Source organism: Coregonus lavaretus (assembly GCF_964263955.1).
Source record: "Coregonus lavaretus genome assembly, contig: HAP1_SCAFFOLD_1623, whole genome shotgun sequence".
Taxonomy (NCBI): Eukaryota; Metazoa; Chordata; class Actinopteri; order Salmoniformes; family Salmonidae; genus Coregonus; species Coregonus lavaretus.
This window is the reverse complement of record NW_028158684.1, coordinates 60,721-79,252: the sequence shown is the minus strand read 5'-3', so window position 1 is coordinate 79,252 and position 18,532 is coordinate 60,721. Positions and strand designations below refer to the sequence as shown.

The 18,532-nt window shown below is 45.6% G+C and overlaps 1 protein-coding gene across 1 annotated transcript in view; it reads right to left on the bottom strand.

The window, feature by feature from the left end:
- LOC311123686 (disco-interacting protein 2 homolog A-like) overlaps positions 1-18,532 on the bottom strand; it is a gene marked incomplete at both ends in the record, with an annotated part of 84,337 nt that overhangs the window by 23,657 nt on the left and 42,148 nt on the right. The window contains one exon of the mRNA XM_084197931.1: positions 8,723-8,842. Coding sequence (XP_084054057.1) covers positions 8,723-8,842 — 120 coding nt within the window. The remainder of the gene's footprint in view (positions 1-8,722; positions 8,843-18,532) is intronic.

Below are 18,532 nucleotides of genomic sequence, written 5' to 3'. Positions count from 1 at the left end.
GGAGAGAGATATATGGAGGAGAGAGAGAGATGGAGGAGAGAGAGAGAGAGAGAGGGAGAGAGAGAGAGATGGAGGAGAGAGAGAGAGAGAGAGAGAGAGAGAGAGAGAGAGAGAGAGAGAGAGAGAGAGAGAGAGATGGAGGAGAGAGAGATGGAGGAAAGAGATGGAGGAAAGAGAGATGGAGGAAAGAGGAAGATGGAGGAAAGAGGAAGATGGAGGAAAGAGAGATGGAGGAAAGAGGAAGATGGAGGAAAGAGTGATGGAGGAAAGAGGAAGATGGAGGAAAGAGAGATGGAGGAAAGAGGAAGATAGTTGTGCTACATATATCCCCTTACTACAAGGAAGAGAGCTTCTCCATCCTAGAAGAGGAGATCAATCATTTCCAGGCCCAGGAAAATGATTTGTGGTGCTCTTAATGCTAAGACTGGAGAATAACCGGACACCATTACACACAGGGAGAAAAACTCCAGCAAATCAGCATTCCTCTCCCCTCATATCCCTCAGGAAGAACTTTGATGAGAACAAACACAGAAATGGAAACCAACTACAGCAGCTCTGTGGAACACTGGGTCTGTACATAGTCAATGGAAGACTACAGGGGACTGGAACACTGGGTCTGTACATAGTCAATGGAAGACTACAGGGGACTGGAACACTGGGTCTGTACATAGTCAATGGAAGACTACAGGGGACTGGAACACTGGGTCTGTACATAGTCAATGGAAGACTACAGGGGACTGGAACACTGGGTCTGTACATAGTCAATGGAAGACTACAGGGGACTGGAACACTGGGTCTGTACATAGTCAATGGAAGACTACAGGGGACTGGAACACTGGGTCTGTACATAGTCAATGGAAGACTACAGGGGACTGGAACACTGGGTCTGTACATAGTCAATGGAAGACTACAGGGGACTGGAACACTGGGTCTGTACATAGTCAATGGAAGACTACAGGGGACTGGAACACTGGGTCTGTACATAGTCAATGGAAGACTACAGGGGACTGGAACACTGGGTCTGTACGTAGTCAATGGAAGACTACAGGGGACTGGAACACTGGGTCTGTACATAGTCAATGGAAGACTACAGGGGACTGGAACACTGGGTCTGTACATAGTCAATGGAAGACTACAGGGGACTGGAACACTGGGTCTGTACATAGTCAATGGAAGACTACAGGGGACTGGAACACTGGGTCTGTACATAGTCAATGGAAGACTACAGGGGACTGGAACACTGGGTCTGTACATAGTCAATGGAAGACTACAGGGGACTGGAACACTGGGTCTGTACATAGTCAATGGAAGACTACAGGGGACTGGAACACTAGTTCTGTACATAGTCAATGGAAGGCTACAGGGGACTGGAACACTGGGTCTGTACGTAGTCAATGGAAGACTACAGGGGACTGGAACACTGGGTCTGTACATAGTCAATGGAAGACTACAGGGGACTGGAACACTGGGTCTGTACATAGTCAATGGAAGACTACAGGGGACTGGAACACTGGGTCTGTACATAGTCAATGGAAGACTACAGGGGACTGGAACACTAGTTCTGTACATAGTCAATGGAAGGCTACAGGGGACTGGAACACTGGGTCTGTACGTAGTCAATGGAAGACTACAGGGGACTGGAACACTGGGTCTGTACATAGTCAATGGAAGACTACAGGGGACTGGAACACTGGTCTGTACATAGTCAATGGAAGACTATAGGAGACTGGAACACTGGGTCTGTACATAGTCAATGGAAGACTACAGGGGACTGGAACACTGGGTCTGTACATAGTCAATGGAAGACTACAGGGGACTGGAACACTGGGTCTGTACATAGTCAATGGAAGACTACAGGGGACTGGAACACTGGGTCTGTACGTAGTCAATGGGAGACTACAGGGGACTGGAACACTGGGTCTGTACATAGTCAATGGAAGACTAGGAGAGAGAGAGAGAGATGGAGAGAAATGGAAGAGAGAGATGGAGGAGATAGGGATGGAGACTTGACTTTTTGTCTTAATTTAATGAGCCATCCTCATCACACAACCCCCCACCCCTTAAAAAACACAACCTCTACACAATCACCTTAGTGGAACCCAGGACAGGACACCCTCCAGCACCACATTACAGCTGACCATACATAAAGCCTCAGCATACAACATCTACCCAGACTGGCCTACTGAGCTCTCCCCCACCTTGACCATACATGAAGCCCCATACAACATTTGTATTTGTGTTTATTATGGATCCCCATTAGCTACTCTTCCTGCGGTCCAGCAAAATTAAGGCAGTTATACAATTTTAAAAACATTACAATACATTCCAAACAGATTTCACAACATATTAAGTCTGTGCCGTCAGGCCCCTACTCCACTACCACATACAGTGGGGAGAACAAGTATTTGATACACTGCCGATTTTGCAGGTTTTCCTACTTACAAAGCATGTAGAGGACTGTAATTTTGATCATAGGTACACTTCAACTGTGAGAGACGGAATCTAAAACAAAAATCCAGAAAATCACATTGTATGAGTTTTTAGTAATCAATTTGCATTTTATTGCAAGACATAAGTATTTGATCACCAACCAACCATTAAGAAATCCGGCTCTCACAGACCTGTTAGTTTTTCTTTAAGAAGCCCTCCTGTTCTCCACTCATTACCTGTATTAACTGCACCTGTTTGAACTCGTTACCTGTATAAAAGACACCTGTCCACACACTCAATCAAACAGACTCCAACCTCTCCACAATGGCCAAGACCAGAGAGCTGTGTAAGGACATCAGGGATAAAATTGTAGACCTGCACAAGGCTGGGATGGGCTACAGGACAATGGGCAAGCAGCTTGGTGAGAAGGCAACAACTGTTGGCGCAATTATTAGAAAATGGAAGAAGTTCAAGATGACGGTCAATCACCCTCGGTCTGGGGCTCCATGCAAGATCTCACCTCGTGGGGCATCAATGATCATGAGGAAGGTGAGGGATCAGCCCAGAACTACATGGCAGGACCTGGTCAATGACCTGAAGAGAGCTGGGACCACAGTCTCAAAGAAAACCATTAGTAACACACTACGCCGTCATGGATTAAAATCCTGCAGCGCACGCAAGGTCCCCCTGCTCAAGCCAGCGCATGTCCAGGCCCGTCTGAAGTTTGCCAATGACCATCTGGATGATCCAGAGGAGGAATGGGAGAAGGTCATGTGGTCTGATGAGACAAAAATATAGCTTTTTGGTCTAAACTCCACTCGCCGTGTTTGGAGGAAGAAGAAGGATGAGTACAACCCCAAGAACACCATCCCAACCGTGAAGCATGGAGGTGGAAACATAATTCTTTGGGGTTGCTTTTCTGCAAAGGGGACAGGACGACTGCACCGTATTGAGGGGAGGATGGATGGGGCCATGTATCGCTAGATCTTGGCCAACAACCTCCTTCCCTCAGTAAGAGCATTGAAGATGGGTCGTGGCTGGGTCTTCCAGCATGACAACGACCCGAAACACACAGCCAGGGCAACTAAGGAGTGGCTCCGTAAGAAGCACCACAAGGTCCTGGAGTGGCCTAGCCAGTCTCCAGACCTGAACCCAATAGAAAATCTTTGGAGGGAGCTGAAAGTCTGTATTGCCCAGCGACAGCCCCGAAACCTGAAGGATCTGGAGAAGGTCTGTATTGAGGAGTGGGCCAAAATCCCTGCTGCAGTGTGTGCAAACCTGGTCAAGACCTACAGGAAACGTATGATCTCTGTAATTGCAAACAAAGGTTTCTGTACCAAATATTAAGTTCTGCTTTTCTGATGTATCAAATACTTATGTCACGCAATAAAATGCAAATTAATTACTTAAAAATCATACAATGTGATTTTCTGGATTTTTGTTTTAGATTCTGTCTCTCACAGTTGAAGTGTACCTATGATAAAAATTACAGACCTCTACATGCTTTGTAAGTAGGAAACCCTGCAAAATCGGCAGTGTATCAAATACTTGTTCTCCCCACTGTATATACAACACAAAATCCATGTGTACGTGTATGTATAGTGCGTATGTTATCATTTGTGTGTATGCATGTTTGTGTTGCTTCACAGTCCTTGCATCAGTTACCGGATGTGGTGTTGTGGCTCTATGTAGTACTGTGTGCCACCTATAGTCTGTTCTGGACTTGGGGACTGTGAAGAGACCTCTGGTGGCATGTCTTGTGGGGTATGCATGGGTGTCTGAGCTGTGTGCTAGTCTTTGTGGCACCTGACCACACTACTGAACAGTAGTCCAGGTGTGACAAAACTAGAGCCTGTAGGACCTGCCTTGTTGATAGTGCTGTTAAGAAGGCAGAGCAGAGCTTTATTATGGACAGACTTCTCCCCATCTTAGCTACTGTATCAATATGTTTTGACCAAGACAGTTTAATATCCAGGGTTACTCCAAGCAGTTTAGTCAACTCAACTTGCTCAATTTCCACATTATTTATTACACGATTTAGTTGAGGTTTAGTGAATGATATGTCCCAAATACAATGCAGTCATTCAATCGCTGTAGTAACTAAAGTGTATAGTGTTGAGTCATCCGCACACACAGACACACTGGCTTTACTCATAGCCAGTTGCATGTCCATTAGTAAAGATTTAAAAAAGTAAGGGGCCTAGACAGCTGCCCTGGGGAACTCCTGATTCTACCTGGATTATGTTGGAGAGGCTTCCATTAAAGAACACCCTCTGTGTTCTGTTAGACAGGTAACTCTTTATCCACAATATAGCAGGGGGTGTAAAGCCATAACACATACGTTTTTCCAGCAGCAGACTATGATCGATAATGTCAAAAGCCGCACTGAAGTCTAACAAAACAGCCCCCACAATGTTTTTATCATCAATTTCTCTCAGACAATCATTAGTCATTTGTGTAAGTGATGTGCTGTGCTTGTTGAATGTCCTTCCCTCTAAGTGTGCTGAAAGTCTGTTGCAATTTGTTTACTGTAAAATAGCATTGTATCCGGTCAAACACAATTATTTCCAAAACTTTGCTACGGGTTAGTAAAAGGCTGATTGGTTGGCTATTTGAGCCAGTAAATGGGGCTTTACTATTCTTAGGTAGCGGAATGACTTTTGCTTCCCTCCAGGCCTGAGGGCACACACTTTCTAGTAGGCTTAAATTGAAGACATGGCAAATAGGAGTGGCAATATCGTCCGCTATTATCCTCAGTAATTTTCTATCCAAGTTGTCAGACCCTGGTGGCTTGTCATTGTTGATAGACAACAATAATTATTTCAACTCTTCCAGACTCACTTTATGGAATTCAAAATTACAATGCTTGTCTTTCATAATTTGATCAGATATACTTGGGTGTGTAGTGTCAGCGTTTGTTGCTGGCATGTCATGCCGAAGTTTGCTAATATTGCCAATGAAAAAATCATTAAAGTAGTTGACAATATCAGTCGGTTTTGTGATGAATGAGCCATCTGATTCAATGAATGATGGAGCTGAGTTTGCCTTTTTTCCAAAAATGTCATTTAAGGTGCTCCAAAGCTTTTTACTATCATTCTTTGTAATTTATCTTTGTTTCATAGTGTAGTTTCTTCTTCTTTTTATTAAGTTTAGTCACATGATTTCTCAATTTGCAGTACGTTTGCCAATCGGTTGTGCAGCCAGACTTATTTGCCATTCCTTTTGCCTCATCCCTCTCAACCATAACATTTTTCAATTCGTCATCAATCCAAGGGAATTTAACAGTTTTTACAGTCTTGTTCTTAATGGTTACATGCTTATTAGTAACTGAGAAGCAATTTCATAAATGTGTCAAGTGCAGCGTCTGGTTGCTCATCATTACACACCACGGACCAACATAGGAATCACTACAAAACGTATTGTATGACCTCATATACACTACAGTGCGGAGAACAAGTATTTGATACACTGCCAATTTTGCAGGTTTTCCTACTTACAAAGCATGTAGAGGTCTGTAATTTTTTATCATAGGTACACTTCAACAGTGAGAGACGGAATCTAAAACAAAAATCCAGAAAATCACATTGTATGATTTTTAAGTAATACATTTGCATTTTATTGCATGACATAAGTATTTGATACATCAGAAAAGCAGAACTTAATATTTCGTACAGAAACCTTTGTTTGCAATTACAGAGATCATATGTTTCCTGTAGGTCTTGACCAGGTTTGCACACACTGCAGCAGGGATTTTGGCCCACTCCTCCATACAGACCTTCTCCAGATCCTTCAGGTTTCGGGGCTGTCGCTGGGCAATACGGACTTTCAGCTCCCTCCAAAGATTTTCTATTGGGTTCAGGTTTAGAGACTGGCTAGGCCACTCTATGACCTTGAGATGCTCCTTACGGAGCCACTCCTTAGTTGCCCTGGCGGTGTGTTTCGGGTCGTTGTCATGCTGGAAGACCCAGCCACGACCCATCTTCAATGCTCTTACAAAGGGAAGGTTGTTGTTGCCCAAGATCTTGCGATACATGGCCCCATCCATCCTCCCCTCAATACAGTGCAGTCGTCCTGTCCCCTTTGCAGAAAAGCATCCCCAAAGAATGAGGTTTCCACCTCCATGCTTCACAGTTGGGATGGTGTTCTTGGGGTTGTACTCATCCTTCTTCTTCCTCCAAACACGGCGAGTGGAGTTTAGACCAAAAAGCTCTATTTTTGTCTCATCAGACCACATGACCTTCTCCCATTCCTCCTTTGGATCATCCAGATGGTCATTGGCAAACTTCAGACGGGCCTGGACATGCGCTGGCTTGAGCAGGGGGACCTTGCGTGCGCTGCAGGATTTTAATCCATGACGGCGTAGTGTGTTACTAATTTTAGAAATGTTTGCAAATGTAGAAAAAGAAATCAAATGAAAACTCACATTTACAACAGAATTCAGACCCTTTACTCAGTACATTGTTGAAGCATCTTTGGCGGAGATTACAGCCTTGAGTCTTCTTGGGAATGACGCTACAAGCTTGGCACACCTGTATTTGGGGACATTCTTCTCTGCAGATCCTCTCAAGCTCTGTCAGGTTGGATGGGGAGCGTCGCTGCACAGCTATTTTCAGGTCTCTCCAGAGATGTTAGATCGGGTTCAAGTCTGGGCTCTGGCTGGGCCACTCTTGCGTTGTCTTGGCTGTGTACTTAGGGTCGTTGTCCTTTTGGAAGGTGAACCTTTGACCCAGTCTGAGGTCCTGAGCGCTCTGGAACAGGTTTTCATCAAAGATCTCTCTGTACTTTGCTCCGTTCATCTTTCCTTCAATCCTGACTAGCCTCCCAGTCCCTGCCGCTGAAAACATCCCCACAGCATGATGCTGCAACCACCATGCTTCACCGTAGGGATGGTGCCAGGTTTCCTCCAGACGTGATGCTTGGCATTCAGGCCAAAGAGTTCAATCTTGGTAACATCAGGCCAGAGAATTTTGTTCCTCATGGTCAGTCCTTTAGGTGCCTCTTGGCAAACTCCAAGCGGGCTGTCGTGCATTTTACTGAGGAGTGGCTTCCGTCTGGCCATTCTTCCATAAAGGCCTGATTGGTGGAGTGCTGCAGAGATGGTTGTCCTTCTGGAAGGTTCTCCCATCTCCACAGAGGAACTCTAGAGCTCTGTCAGAGCGACCATCGCGTTCTTGGTCACATCTCTGACCAAGGCCCTTCTCCCCCGATTACTCAGTTTGGCCGGGCGGCCAGCTCTAGGAAGAGTCTTGGTGGTTCCAAACTTCTTCCACTTAAGAATGATGGAGGCCACTGTGTTCTTGGCAACCTTCAATGCTGCAGAACATTTTTGGAACCCTTCCCCAGATCAGGGAGCTAGTGACCTTATGTGGTCACTATCTCCCTGTCTCTGGACCTTATGTGGTCACTATCTCTCTGTCTCTGGACCTTATGTGGTCACTATCTCTCTGTCTCTGGACCTCATGTGGTCACTATCTCTTTGTCTCTGGACCTCGTGCGGTCACTATCTCGCTGTCTCTGGACCTTATGTGGTCACTATCTCCCTGTCTCTGGACCTTGTGTGGTCACTATCTCCCTGTCTCTGAACGTTATGTGGTCACTATCTCCCTGTCTCTGGACGTTATGTGGTCACTATCTCCCTGTCTCTGGACCTTATGTGGGCACGCAAACGTATTGTCCCCACACTCAAAACACTGCAAAATATCTGTGCTAGCAAACCCTACGTACCACCCCTGCCCCTGTTTAACCCTGCTTACCACCCCTTCCCCTCCTTAACCCTGCGTACCACCCCTGCCCCTCCTTAACCCTGCGTACCACCCCTGCCCCTCCTTAACCCTGCGTACCACCCCTCCCCCTCCTTAACCCTGCTTACCACCCCTCCCCCTCCTTAACCCTGCGTACCACCCCTCCCCCTCCTTAACCCTGTGTACCACCCGTCCCCCTGCTTAACCCTGCGTACCACCCCTCAGAGTGTTAAATGTTCCGCTCCCACCTGTTCGCCGACCATGAGCAAAACTTCCTCCATTTTGAGACCATTCTCCGGAACGCAACTGAAGCCATCCGAAGTACGAGCGTTTCTTCCCCACTCGGCTGAGATGCCACCGCGGCCAGCACGCCTCCCAACCCCAAACAAACTACCCCTCCAGTCAGCATCCTGTCCACTCCTTAACCCCCCCTGGTGGTCCATGTATGGAGTCATTTTTTTTGTTGTTGAAACTTTCAAATGGATTCTATATAACAGAGGCTTAAAAACAGCTTTGGATATGATTTTCATGAGTAGTGATCTGCAACTTACCATCTACAAGCTCCTCAAAGTCGTCAATGAAGAACTCTCTAAGCGGCGGTCTCTTAGGCCTCTTCAGAGTGTTGAGAAGCTGCTGGATCTTAGAGGATACTCTGCTTGTCACTGGGACACCTGGAGAGGGAGGGGAGAGAGAGAGAGAGGGAGGGGGGAGGAATGGGTGGGGGCAGGGAGAGAGAGGGAGGAGGGAGGGGGGAGAGAGAGGGAGGAGGGAGGGGGGAGAGAGGGAGGGAGGGGGGAGAGAGAGAGAGCAAGGGGGGAGGAATGGGTGGGGGCAGGGAGAGAGAGGGAGGAGGGGAACAGATGGGAAAAGAAGGTCAATGAACAGTGCTGATGAGATGAATCAGACAACCAGCTGTCAATCACAGACAGGCTCTACTACCTCTACCGCCACCTGGAGGTTAAAGGTCATGTCTACACGGGCCCCGTGTAGCTCAGTTGGTAGAGCATGGCGCTTGCAACGCCAGGGTTGTGGGTTCGTTTCCCACGGGGGGCCAGTATGAAATGCTAAATGACTAAAATGTAAATGTCCGTCACGGCGCGTGCCCAACAGAGACTCCACCTGACCCACTGGCTGCCTAACGACTGCATAGCAACAAGGACCTCTAACCATCCTCTAGCCAACCTATCAGACATTCAGGAGTCTTGGAAGGTGCCTGCTTAAAAATGCTTTCTAATATTAATGCACTCATACAGTGCCTTGCAAAAGTATTCACTCCCCTTGGCGTTTTTCCTATTTTGTTGCATTACAACCTGTAATTGAAATTGATTTTTATTTGGATTTCATGTAATGGACATACACAAAATAGTCCAAATTGGTGAAGTGAAATGAAAAAAAAATACTTGTTTCAAAATGTTCTAAAAAATAAATAATGGAAAAGTGGTGTGTGCATATGTATTCACCCCTTTGCTATGAAGCCCCTAAATAAGATCTGGTGCAACCAATTACCTTCAGAAGTCACATAATTAGTTAAATAAAGTCCACCTGTGTGCAATCTAAGTGTCACATGATCTCAGTATATATACACCTGTTCTGAAAGGCCCCAGAGTCTGCAACACCACTAAGCAAGCGGCACCATGAAGACCAAGGAGCTCTCCAAACAGGTCAGGGACAAAGTTGTGGAGAAGTACAGATCAGGGTTGGGTTATAAAAAAATATCAGAAACTTTGAACATCCCACGGAGCACCATTAAATCCATTATAAAAAAATGGAAAGAATATGGCACCACAACAAACCTGCCAAGAGAGGGCCGCCCACCAAAACTCACGGAGCAGGCAAGGAGGGCATTAATCAGAGAGGCAACAAAGAGATCAAAGATAACCCTGAAGGAGCTGCAAAGCTCCGCAGCGGAGATTGGAGTATCTGTCCATAAGACCACTTTAAGCCGTACACTCCACAGAGCTGGGCTTTACGGAAGAGTGGCCAGAAAAAAGCCATTGCTTAAAGAAAAAAATAAGCAAACACGTTTGGTGTTCGCCAAAAGCCATGTGGGAGACTCCCCAAACATATGGAAGAAATTCTTGAGGGAAACCTGTTTCAGTCCCCCAGAGATTTGAGACTGGGACAGAGGTTCACCTTCCAGCAGGACAATGACCCTAAGCATACTGCTAAAGCAACACTCAAGTGGTTTAAGGGGAAACATATAAATGTCTTGGAATGACCTAGTCAAAGCCCAGACCTCAATCCAATTGAGAATATGTGGTGTGACTTAAAGATTGCTTTACACCAGCGGAACCCATCCAATTTGAAGGAACTGGAGCAGTTTTGCCTTGAAGAATGGGCAAAAATCCCAGTGGCTAGATGTGCCAAGCTTATAGAGACATACCCCAAGAGACTTGCAGCTGTAATTGCTGCAAAAGGTGGCTCTACAAAGTATTGACTTTGGGGGGGTGAATAGTTATGCAAGCTCAAGTTGTCTGTTTTGTTGTCTTATTTCTTGTTTGTTTCACAATAAAAAATATTTTGCATCTTCAAAGTGGTCGGCATGTTGTGTAAATCAAATGATACAACCCCCCCCCCCCCCAAAATCCATTTTAATTTCAGGTTGTAAGGCAACAAAATAGGAAAAATGCCAAGAGGGGTGAATAATTTCACAAGCCATTGGTCAGCTACTCTGCTGTTAATGGTTAGTTTAAAACATTGTTTTATTTAACCTTTATTTATCCAGGTTAGTCTCATTGAGATAAAATCTATTTTTCAAGAGAGACCTGGTCCAACAAAAACAGCAGCAGGGGGAACAATGTTTGAGACAAATATCAGACATCCCAACCATAAACACATTATAGACGTAGACACACATACAATTACAGAAACATACAAGCGTCATAGATAAGAAATCAATCATATGTAGTTGGGGCTGGGGGTATATAAACCTTTACATTCATCAAGTCTATGTGAACATTAGTAACTGTAATAAGTAATAAGTACAAAATCTCTACAAAGAAAAAAGGACTGAAACAACATTTCAACTTCATATTGTATTAATGTAATGTAATGTATTAATGTAATGTAATGTATGAATGTAATGTAATGTATGAATGTAATGTATGAATGTAATGTAATGATGTATGATTCACAGCAAACAACCCAAAGCAGATCTTACAGACATGTAGTTTATAGCAACAAGGACGCAGACAGAGGTACAATCCACATTGTTTTAGTAATAAAGGACATACTGTACCTACTAGCCTTTAACACAGCCCATAGCATAGGCCTTAACACAGCCCATATAGCCCATAGCATAGGCCTTAACACAGCCCATATAGCCCATAGCATAGGCCTTAACACAGCCCATATAGCCCATAGCATAGGCCTTAACACAGCCCATATAGCCCATAGCATAGGCCTTAACACAGCCCATATAGCCCATAGCATAGGCCTTAACACAGCCCATATAGCCCATAGCATAGGCCTTAACACAGCCCATATAACCCATAGCATAGGCCTTAACACAGCCCATATAGCCCATAGCATAGGCCTTAACACAGCCCATATAGCCCATAGCATAGGCCTTAACACAGCCCATATAGCCCATAGCATAGGCCTTAACACAGCCCATATAGCCCATAGCATAGGCCTTAACACAGTCCATATAGCCCATAGCATAGGCCTTAACACAGTCCATATAGCCCATAGCATAGGCCTTAACACAGCCCATATAGCCCATAGCATAGGCCTTAACACAGCCCATATAGCCCATAGCATAGGCCTTAACACAGCCCATATAGCCCATAGCATAGGCCTTAACACAGCCCATATAGCCCATAGCATAGGCCTTAACACAGTCCATATAGCCCATAGCATAGGCCTTAACACAGTCCATATAGCCCATAGCATAGGCCTTAACACAGCCCATATAGCCCATAGCATAGGCCTTAACACAGCCCATATAGCCCATAGAATAGGCCTTAACACAGCCCATATAGCCCATAGCATAGGCCTTAACACAGCCCATATAGCCCATAGCATAGGCCTTAACACAGTCCATATAGCCCATAGCATAGGCCTTAACACAGCCCATATAGCCCATAGCATAGGCCTTAACACAGCCCATATAGCCCATAGCATAGGCCTTAACACAGTCCATATAGCCCATAGCATAGGCCTTAACACAGCCCATATAGCCCATAGCATAGGCCTTAACACAGTCCATATAGCCCATAGCATAGGCCTTAACACAGTCCATATAGCCCATAGCATAGGCCTTAACACAGCCCATATAGCCCATAGCATAGGCCTTAACACAGCCCATATAGCCCATAGCATAGGCCTTAACACAGTCCATATAGCCCATAGCATAGGCCTTAACACAGCCCATATAGCCCATAGCATAGGCCTTAACACAGCCCATATAGCCCATAGCATAGGCCTTAACACAGTCCATATAGCCCATAGCATAGGCCTTAACACAGCCCATATAGCCCATAGCATAGGCCTTAACACAGCCCATATAGCCCATAGCATAGGCCTTAACACAGCCCATATAGCCCATAGCATAGGCCTTAACACAGCCCATAGAATAGGCCTTAACACAGCCCATAGCATAGGCCTTAACACAGCCCATATAGCCCATAGCATAGGCCTTAACACAGTCCATATAGCCCATAGCATAGGCCTTAACACAGCCCATATAGCCCATAGCATAGGCCTTAACACAGCCCATATAGCCCATAGCATAGGCCTTAACACAGCCCATATAGCCCATAGCATAGGCCTTAACACAGCCCATAGCATAGGCCTTAACACAGCCCATAGAATAGGCCTTAACACAGCCCATTTAGCCCATAGCATAGGCCTTAACACAGCCCATAGAATAGGCCTTAACACAGCCCATATAGCCCATAGAATAGGCCTTAACACAGCCCATATAGCCCATAGCATAGGCCTTAACACAGCCCATATAGCCCATAGAATAGGCCTTAACACAGCCCATATAGCCCATAGCATAGGCCTTAACACAGCCCATATAGCCCATATCATAGGCCTTAACACAGCCCATAGCATAGGCCTTAACACAGCCCATAGCATAGGCCTTAACACAGCCCATAGAATAGGCCTTAACACAGCCCATTTAGCCCATAGCATAGGCCTTAACACAGCCCATAGAATAGGCCTTAACACAGCCCATATAGCCCATAGAATAGGCCTTAACACAGCCCATATAGCCCATAGCATAGGCCTTAACACAGCCCATATAGCCCATAGAATAGGCCTTAACACAGCCCATATAGCCCATAGCATAGGCCTTAACACAGCCCATATAGCCCATATCATAGGCCTTAACACAGCCCATAGCATAGGCCTTAACACAGCCCATAGCATAGGCCTTAACACAGCCCATATAGCCCATAGCATAGGCCTTAACACAGCCCATATAGCCCATAGCATAGGCCTTAACACAGCCCATATAGCCCATAGCATAGGCCTTAACACAGCCCATAGCATAGGCCTTAACACAGCCCATATAGCCCATAGCAAAGGCCTTAACACAGTCCATATAGCCCATAGCATAGGCCTTAACACAACCCATAGCATAGGCCTTAACACAGCCCATATAGCCCATAGCATAGGCCTTAACACAGCCCATATAGCCCATAGAATATGCCTTAACACAGCCCATATAGCCCATAGAATATGCCTTAACACAGTCCATATAGCCCATATCATAGGCCTTAACACAGCCCATAGAATAGGCCTTAACACAGCCCATAGCATAGGCCTTAACACAGCCCATATAGCCCATAGCATAGGCCTTAACACAGACCATTTAGCCCATAGCATAGGCCTTAACACAGCCCATATAGCCCATAGCATAGGCCTTAACACAGCCCATATAGCCCATAGCATAGGCCTTAACACAGCCCACAGCATAGGCCTTAACACAGCCTATATAGCCCATAGCATAGGCCTTAACACAGCCAATATAGCCCATAGCATAGGCCTTAACACAGTCCATATAGCCCATAGCATAGGCCTTAACACAGCCCATAGCATAGGCCTTAACACAGCCCATAGCATAGGCCTTAACACAGCCCATATAGCCCATAGAATATGCCTTAACACAGCCCACAGCATAGGCCTTAACACAGCCCATATAGCCCATAGCATAGGCCTTAACACAGCCCATAGCATAGGCCTTAACACAGCCCATATAGCCCATAGCATAGGCCTTAACACAGCCCATATAGCCCATAGCATAGGCCTTAACCCAGCCCATATAGCCCATAGCATAGGCCTTAACACAACCCATATAGCCCATAGCATAGGCCTTAACACAGCCCATATAGCCCATATCATAGGCCTTAACACAGCCCATAGCATAGGCCTTAACACAGCCCATATAGCCCATAGCATAGGCCATAACACAGCCCATATAGCCCATAGCATAGGCCTTAACACAGCCCATAGCATAGGCCTTAACACAGCCCATATAGCCCATATCATAGGCCTTAACACAGCCCATAGCATAGGCCTTAACACAGCCCATATAGCCCATATCATAGGCCTTAACACAGCCCATATAGCCCATAGCATAGGCCTTAACACAGCCCATATAGCCCATATCATAGGCCTTAACACAGCCCACAGCATAGGCCTTAACACAGCCCATATAGCCCATATCATAGGCCTTAACACAGCCCATATAGCCCATAGCATAGGCCTTAACACAGCCCATATAGCCCATATCATAGGCCTTAACACAGCCCACAGCATAGGCCTTAACACAGCCCATATAGCCCATAGCATAGGCCTTAACACAGCCCATATAGCCCATAGCATAGGCCTTAACACAGCCCATATAGCCCATAGCATAGGCCTTAACACAGCCCATATAGCCCATAGCATAGGCCTTAACACAGCCCATATAGCCCATAGCATAGGCCTTAACACAGCCCATATAGCCCATAGCATAGGCCTTAACACAGCCCATATAGCCCATAGCATAGGCCTTAACACAGCCCATATAGCCCATAGCATAGGCCTTAACACAGCCCATATAGCCCATAGCATAGGCCTTAACACAGCCCATATAGCCCATAGCATAGGCCTTAACACAGCCCATATAGCCCATAGCATAGGCCTTAACACAGTCCATATAGCCCATAGCATAGGCCTTAACACAGCCCATATAGCCCATAGCATAGGCCTTAACACAGCCCATATAGCCCATAGCATAGGCCTTAACACAGCCCATATAGCCCATAGCATAGGCCTTAACACAGCCCATATAGCCCATAGCATAGGCCTTAACACAGCCCATATAGCCCATAGCATAGGCCTTAACACAGTCCATATAGCCCATAGCATAGGCCTTAACACAGCCCATATAGCCCATAGCATAGGCCTTAACACAGCCCATATAGCCCATAGCATAGGCCTTAACACAGCCCATATAGCCCATAGCATAGGCCTTAACACAGCCCATATAGCCCATAGCATAGGCCTTAACACAGCCCATATAGCCCATAGCATAGGCCTTAACACAGCCCATATAGCCCATAGCATAGGCCTTAACACAGTCCATATAGCCCATAGCATAGGCCTTAACACAGCCCATATAGCCCATAGCATAGGCCTTAACACAGCCCATATAGCCCATAGCATAGGCCTTAACACAGCCCATATAGCCCATAGCATAGGCCTTAACACAGCCCATATAGCCCATAGCATAGGCCTTAACACAGCCCATAGCATAGGCCTTAACACAGCCCATATAGCCCATAGCATAGGCCTTAACACAGCCCATATAGCCCATAGCATAGGCCTTAACACAGCCCATATAGCCCATAGCATAGGCCTTAACACAGCCCATATAGCCCATAGCATAGGCCTTAACACAGCCCATATAGCCCATAGCATAGGCCTTAACACAGCCCATATAGCCCATAGCATAGGCCTTAACACAGCCCATATAGCCCATAGCATAGGCCTTAACACAGCCCATATAGCCCATAGCATAGGCCTTAACACAGCCCACAGCATAGGCCTTAACACAGCCCATATAGCCCATAGCATAGGCCTTAACACAGCCCATATAGCCCATAGCATAGGCCTTAACACAGCCCATATAGCCCATAGCATAGGCCTTAACACAGCCCATATAGCCCATAGCATAGGCCTTAACACAGCCCATATAGCCCATAGCATAGGCCTTAACACAGCCCATATAGCCCATAGCATAGGCCTTAACACAGCCCATATAGCCCATAGCATAGGCCTTAACACAGCCCATATAGCCCATAGCATAGGCCTTAACACAGTCCATATAGCCCATAGCATAGGCCTTAACACAGCCCATATAGCCCATAGCATAGGCCTTAACACAGCCCATAGCATAGGCCTTAACACAGCCCATATAGCCCATAGCATAGGCCTTAACACAGTCCATATAGCCCATAGCATAGGCCTTAACACAGCCCATATAGCCCATAGCATAGGCCTTAACACAGCCCATAGCATAGGCCTTAACACAGCCCATATAGCCCATAGCATAGGCCTTAACACAGCCCATATAGCCCATAGCATAGGCCTTAACACAGCCCATTGTCATGACTGTCCACAAGAATCCAAATAGGTCAGATCAAGTTTGCAATGAATAACTTCAATCAGACTAATTGTAATTATTTTTGCACTATAGCCTATTTATTGCCTTACCTCCATAACTTACTACATTTGCACACACTGTATATATATTTTCTGTTGTATTTTTTTGACTTTATGTTTTGTTTTACCCCATATGTAACTCTGTGTTGTTTTTATTGCACTGCTTTGCTTTATCTTGGCCAGGTCGCAGTTGTAAATGAGAACCTGTTCTCAACTGGTTTACCTGGTTAAATAAAGGTGAAAAAAAAATATATATATATATATATATTTTTTTTTGTTTACCTTTATTTAACCAGGTATATATATATATATTAAAAAAAGACCCCCTCTCAACCGTAGAGTAGAGTAGGTTAACAGCTCACACCCTGTCGTAAATCAACAAAGAAGGCCAGGCTCTCCCTTTCAAGATCTCTCAAAGGAATGTCTTTGTTTCAACAGACTTTTTCCAGCTGAAACTTTAACCTCTACTGGATGGGTTTCCCGAAATTGGGACAGTTGTTGCTCAATACGGATAATGTGACTACAATGATGTTGTAAACAAAAGCACATTTTAGTGGACATATACAGTGGGGGAAAAAAAGTATTTAGTCAGCCACCACTTAAAAAGATGAGAGAGGCCTGTAATTTTCATCATAGGTACACGTCAACTATGACAGACAAATTGAGGAGAAAAGAAATCCAGAAAATCACATTGTAGGATTTTTTATGAATTTATTTGCAAATTATGGTGGAAAATAAGTATTTGGTCACCTACAAACAAGCAAGATTTCTGGCTCTCACAGACCTGTAACTTCTTCTTTAAGAGGCTCCTCTGTCCTCCACTCGGTACCTGTATTAATGGCACCTGTTTGAACTTGTTATCAGTATAAAAGACACCTGTCCACAACCTCAAACAGTCACACTCCAAACTCCACTATGGCCAAGACCAAAGAGCTGTCAAAGGACACCAGAAACAAAATGGTAGACCTGCACCAGGCTGGGAAGACTGAATCTGCAATAGGTAAGCAGCTTGGTTTGAAGAAATCAACTGTGGGAGCAATTATTAGGAAATGGAAGACATACAAGACCACTGATAATCTCCCTTGATCTGGGGCTCCACGCAAGATCTCACCCCATGGGGTCAAAATGATCACAAGAACGGTGAGCAAAAATCCCAGAACCACACGGGGGGACCTAGTGAATGACCTGCAGAGAGCTGGGACCAAAGTAACAAAGCCCACCATCAGTAACACACTACGCCGCCAGGGACTAAAATCCTGCAGTGCCAGACGTGTCCCCCTGCTTAAGCCAGTACATGTCCAGGCCCGTCTGAAGTTTGCTAGAGTGCATTTGGATGATCCAGAAGAGGATATGGAAGAATGTCATATGGTCAGATGAAACCAAAATATAACTTTTTGGTAAAAACTCAACTCGTCGTGTTTGGAGGACAAAGAATGCTGAGTTGCATCCAAAGAACACCATACCTACTGTGAAGCATGGGGGTGGAAACATCATGCTTTGGGGCTGTTTTTCTGCAAAGGGACCAGGACGACTGATCCGTGTAAAGGAAAGAATGAATGGGGCCATGTATCGTGAGATTTTGAGTGAAAACCTCCTTCCATCAGCAAGGGCATTGAAGATGAAACGTGGCTGGGTCTTTCAGCATGACAATGATCCCAAACACACCGCCCGGGCAACGAAGGAGTGGCTTCGTAAGAAGC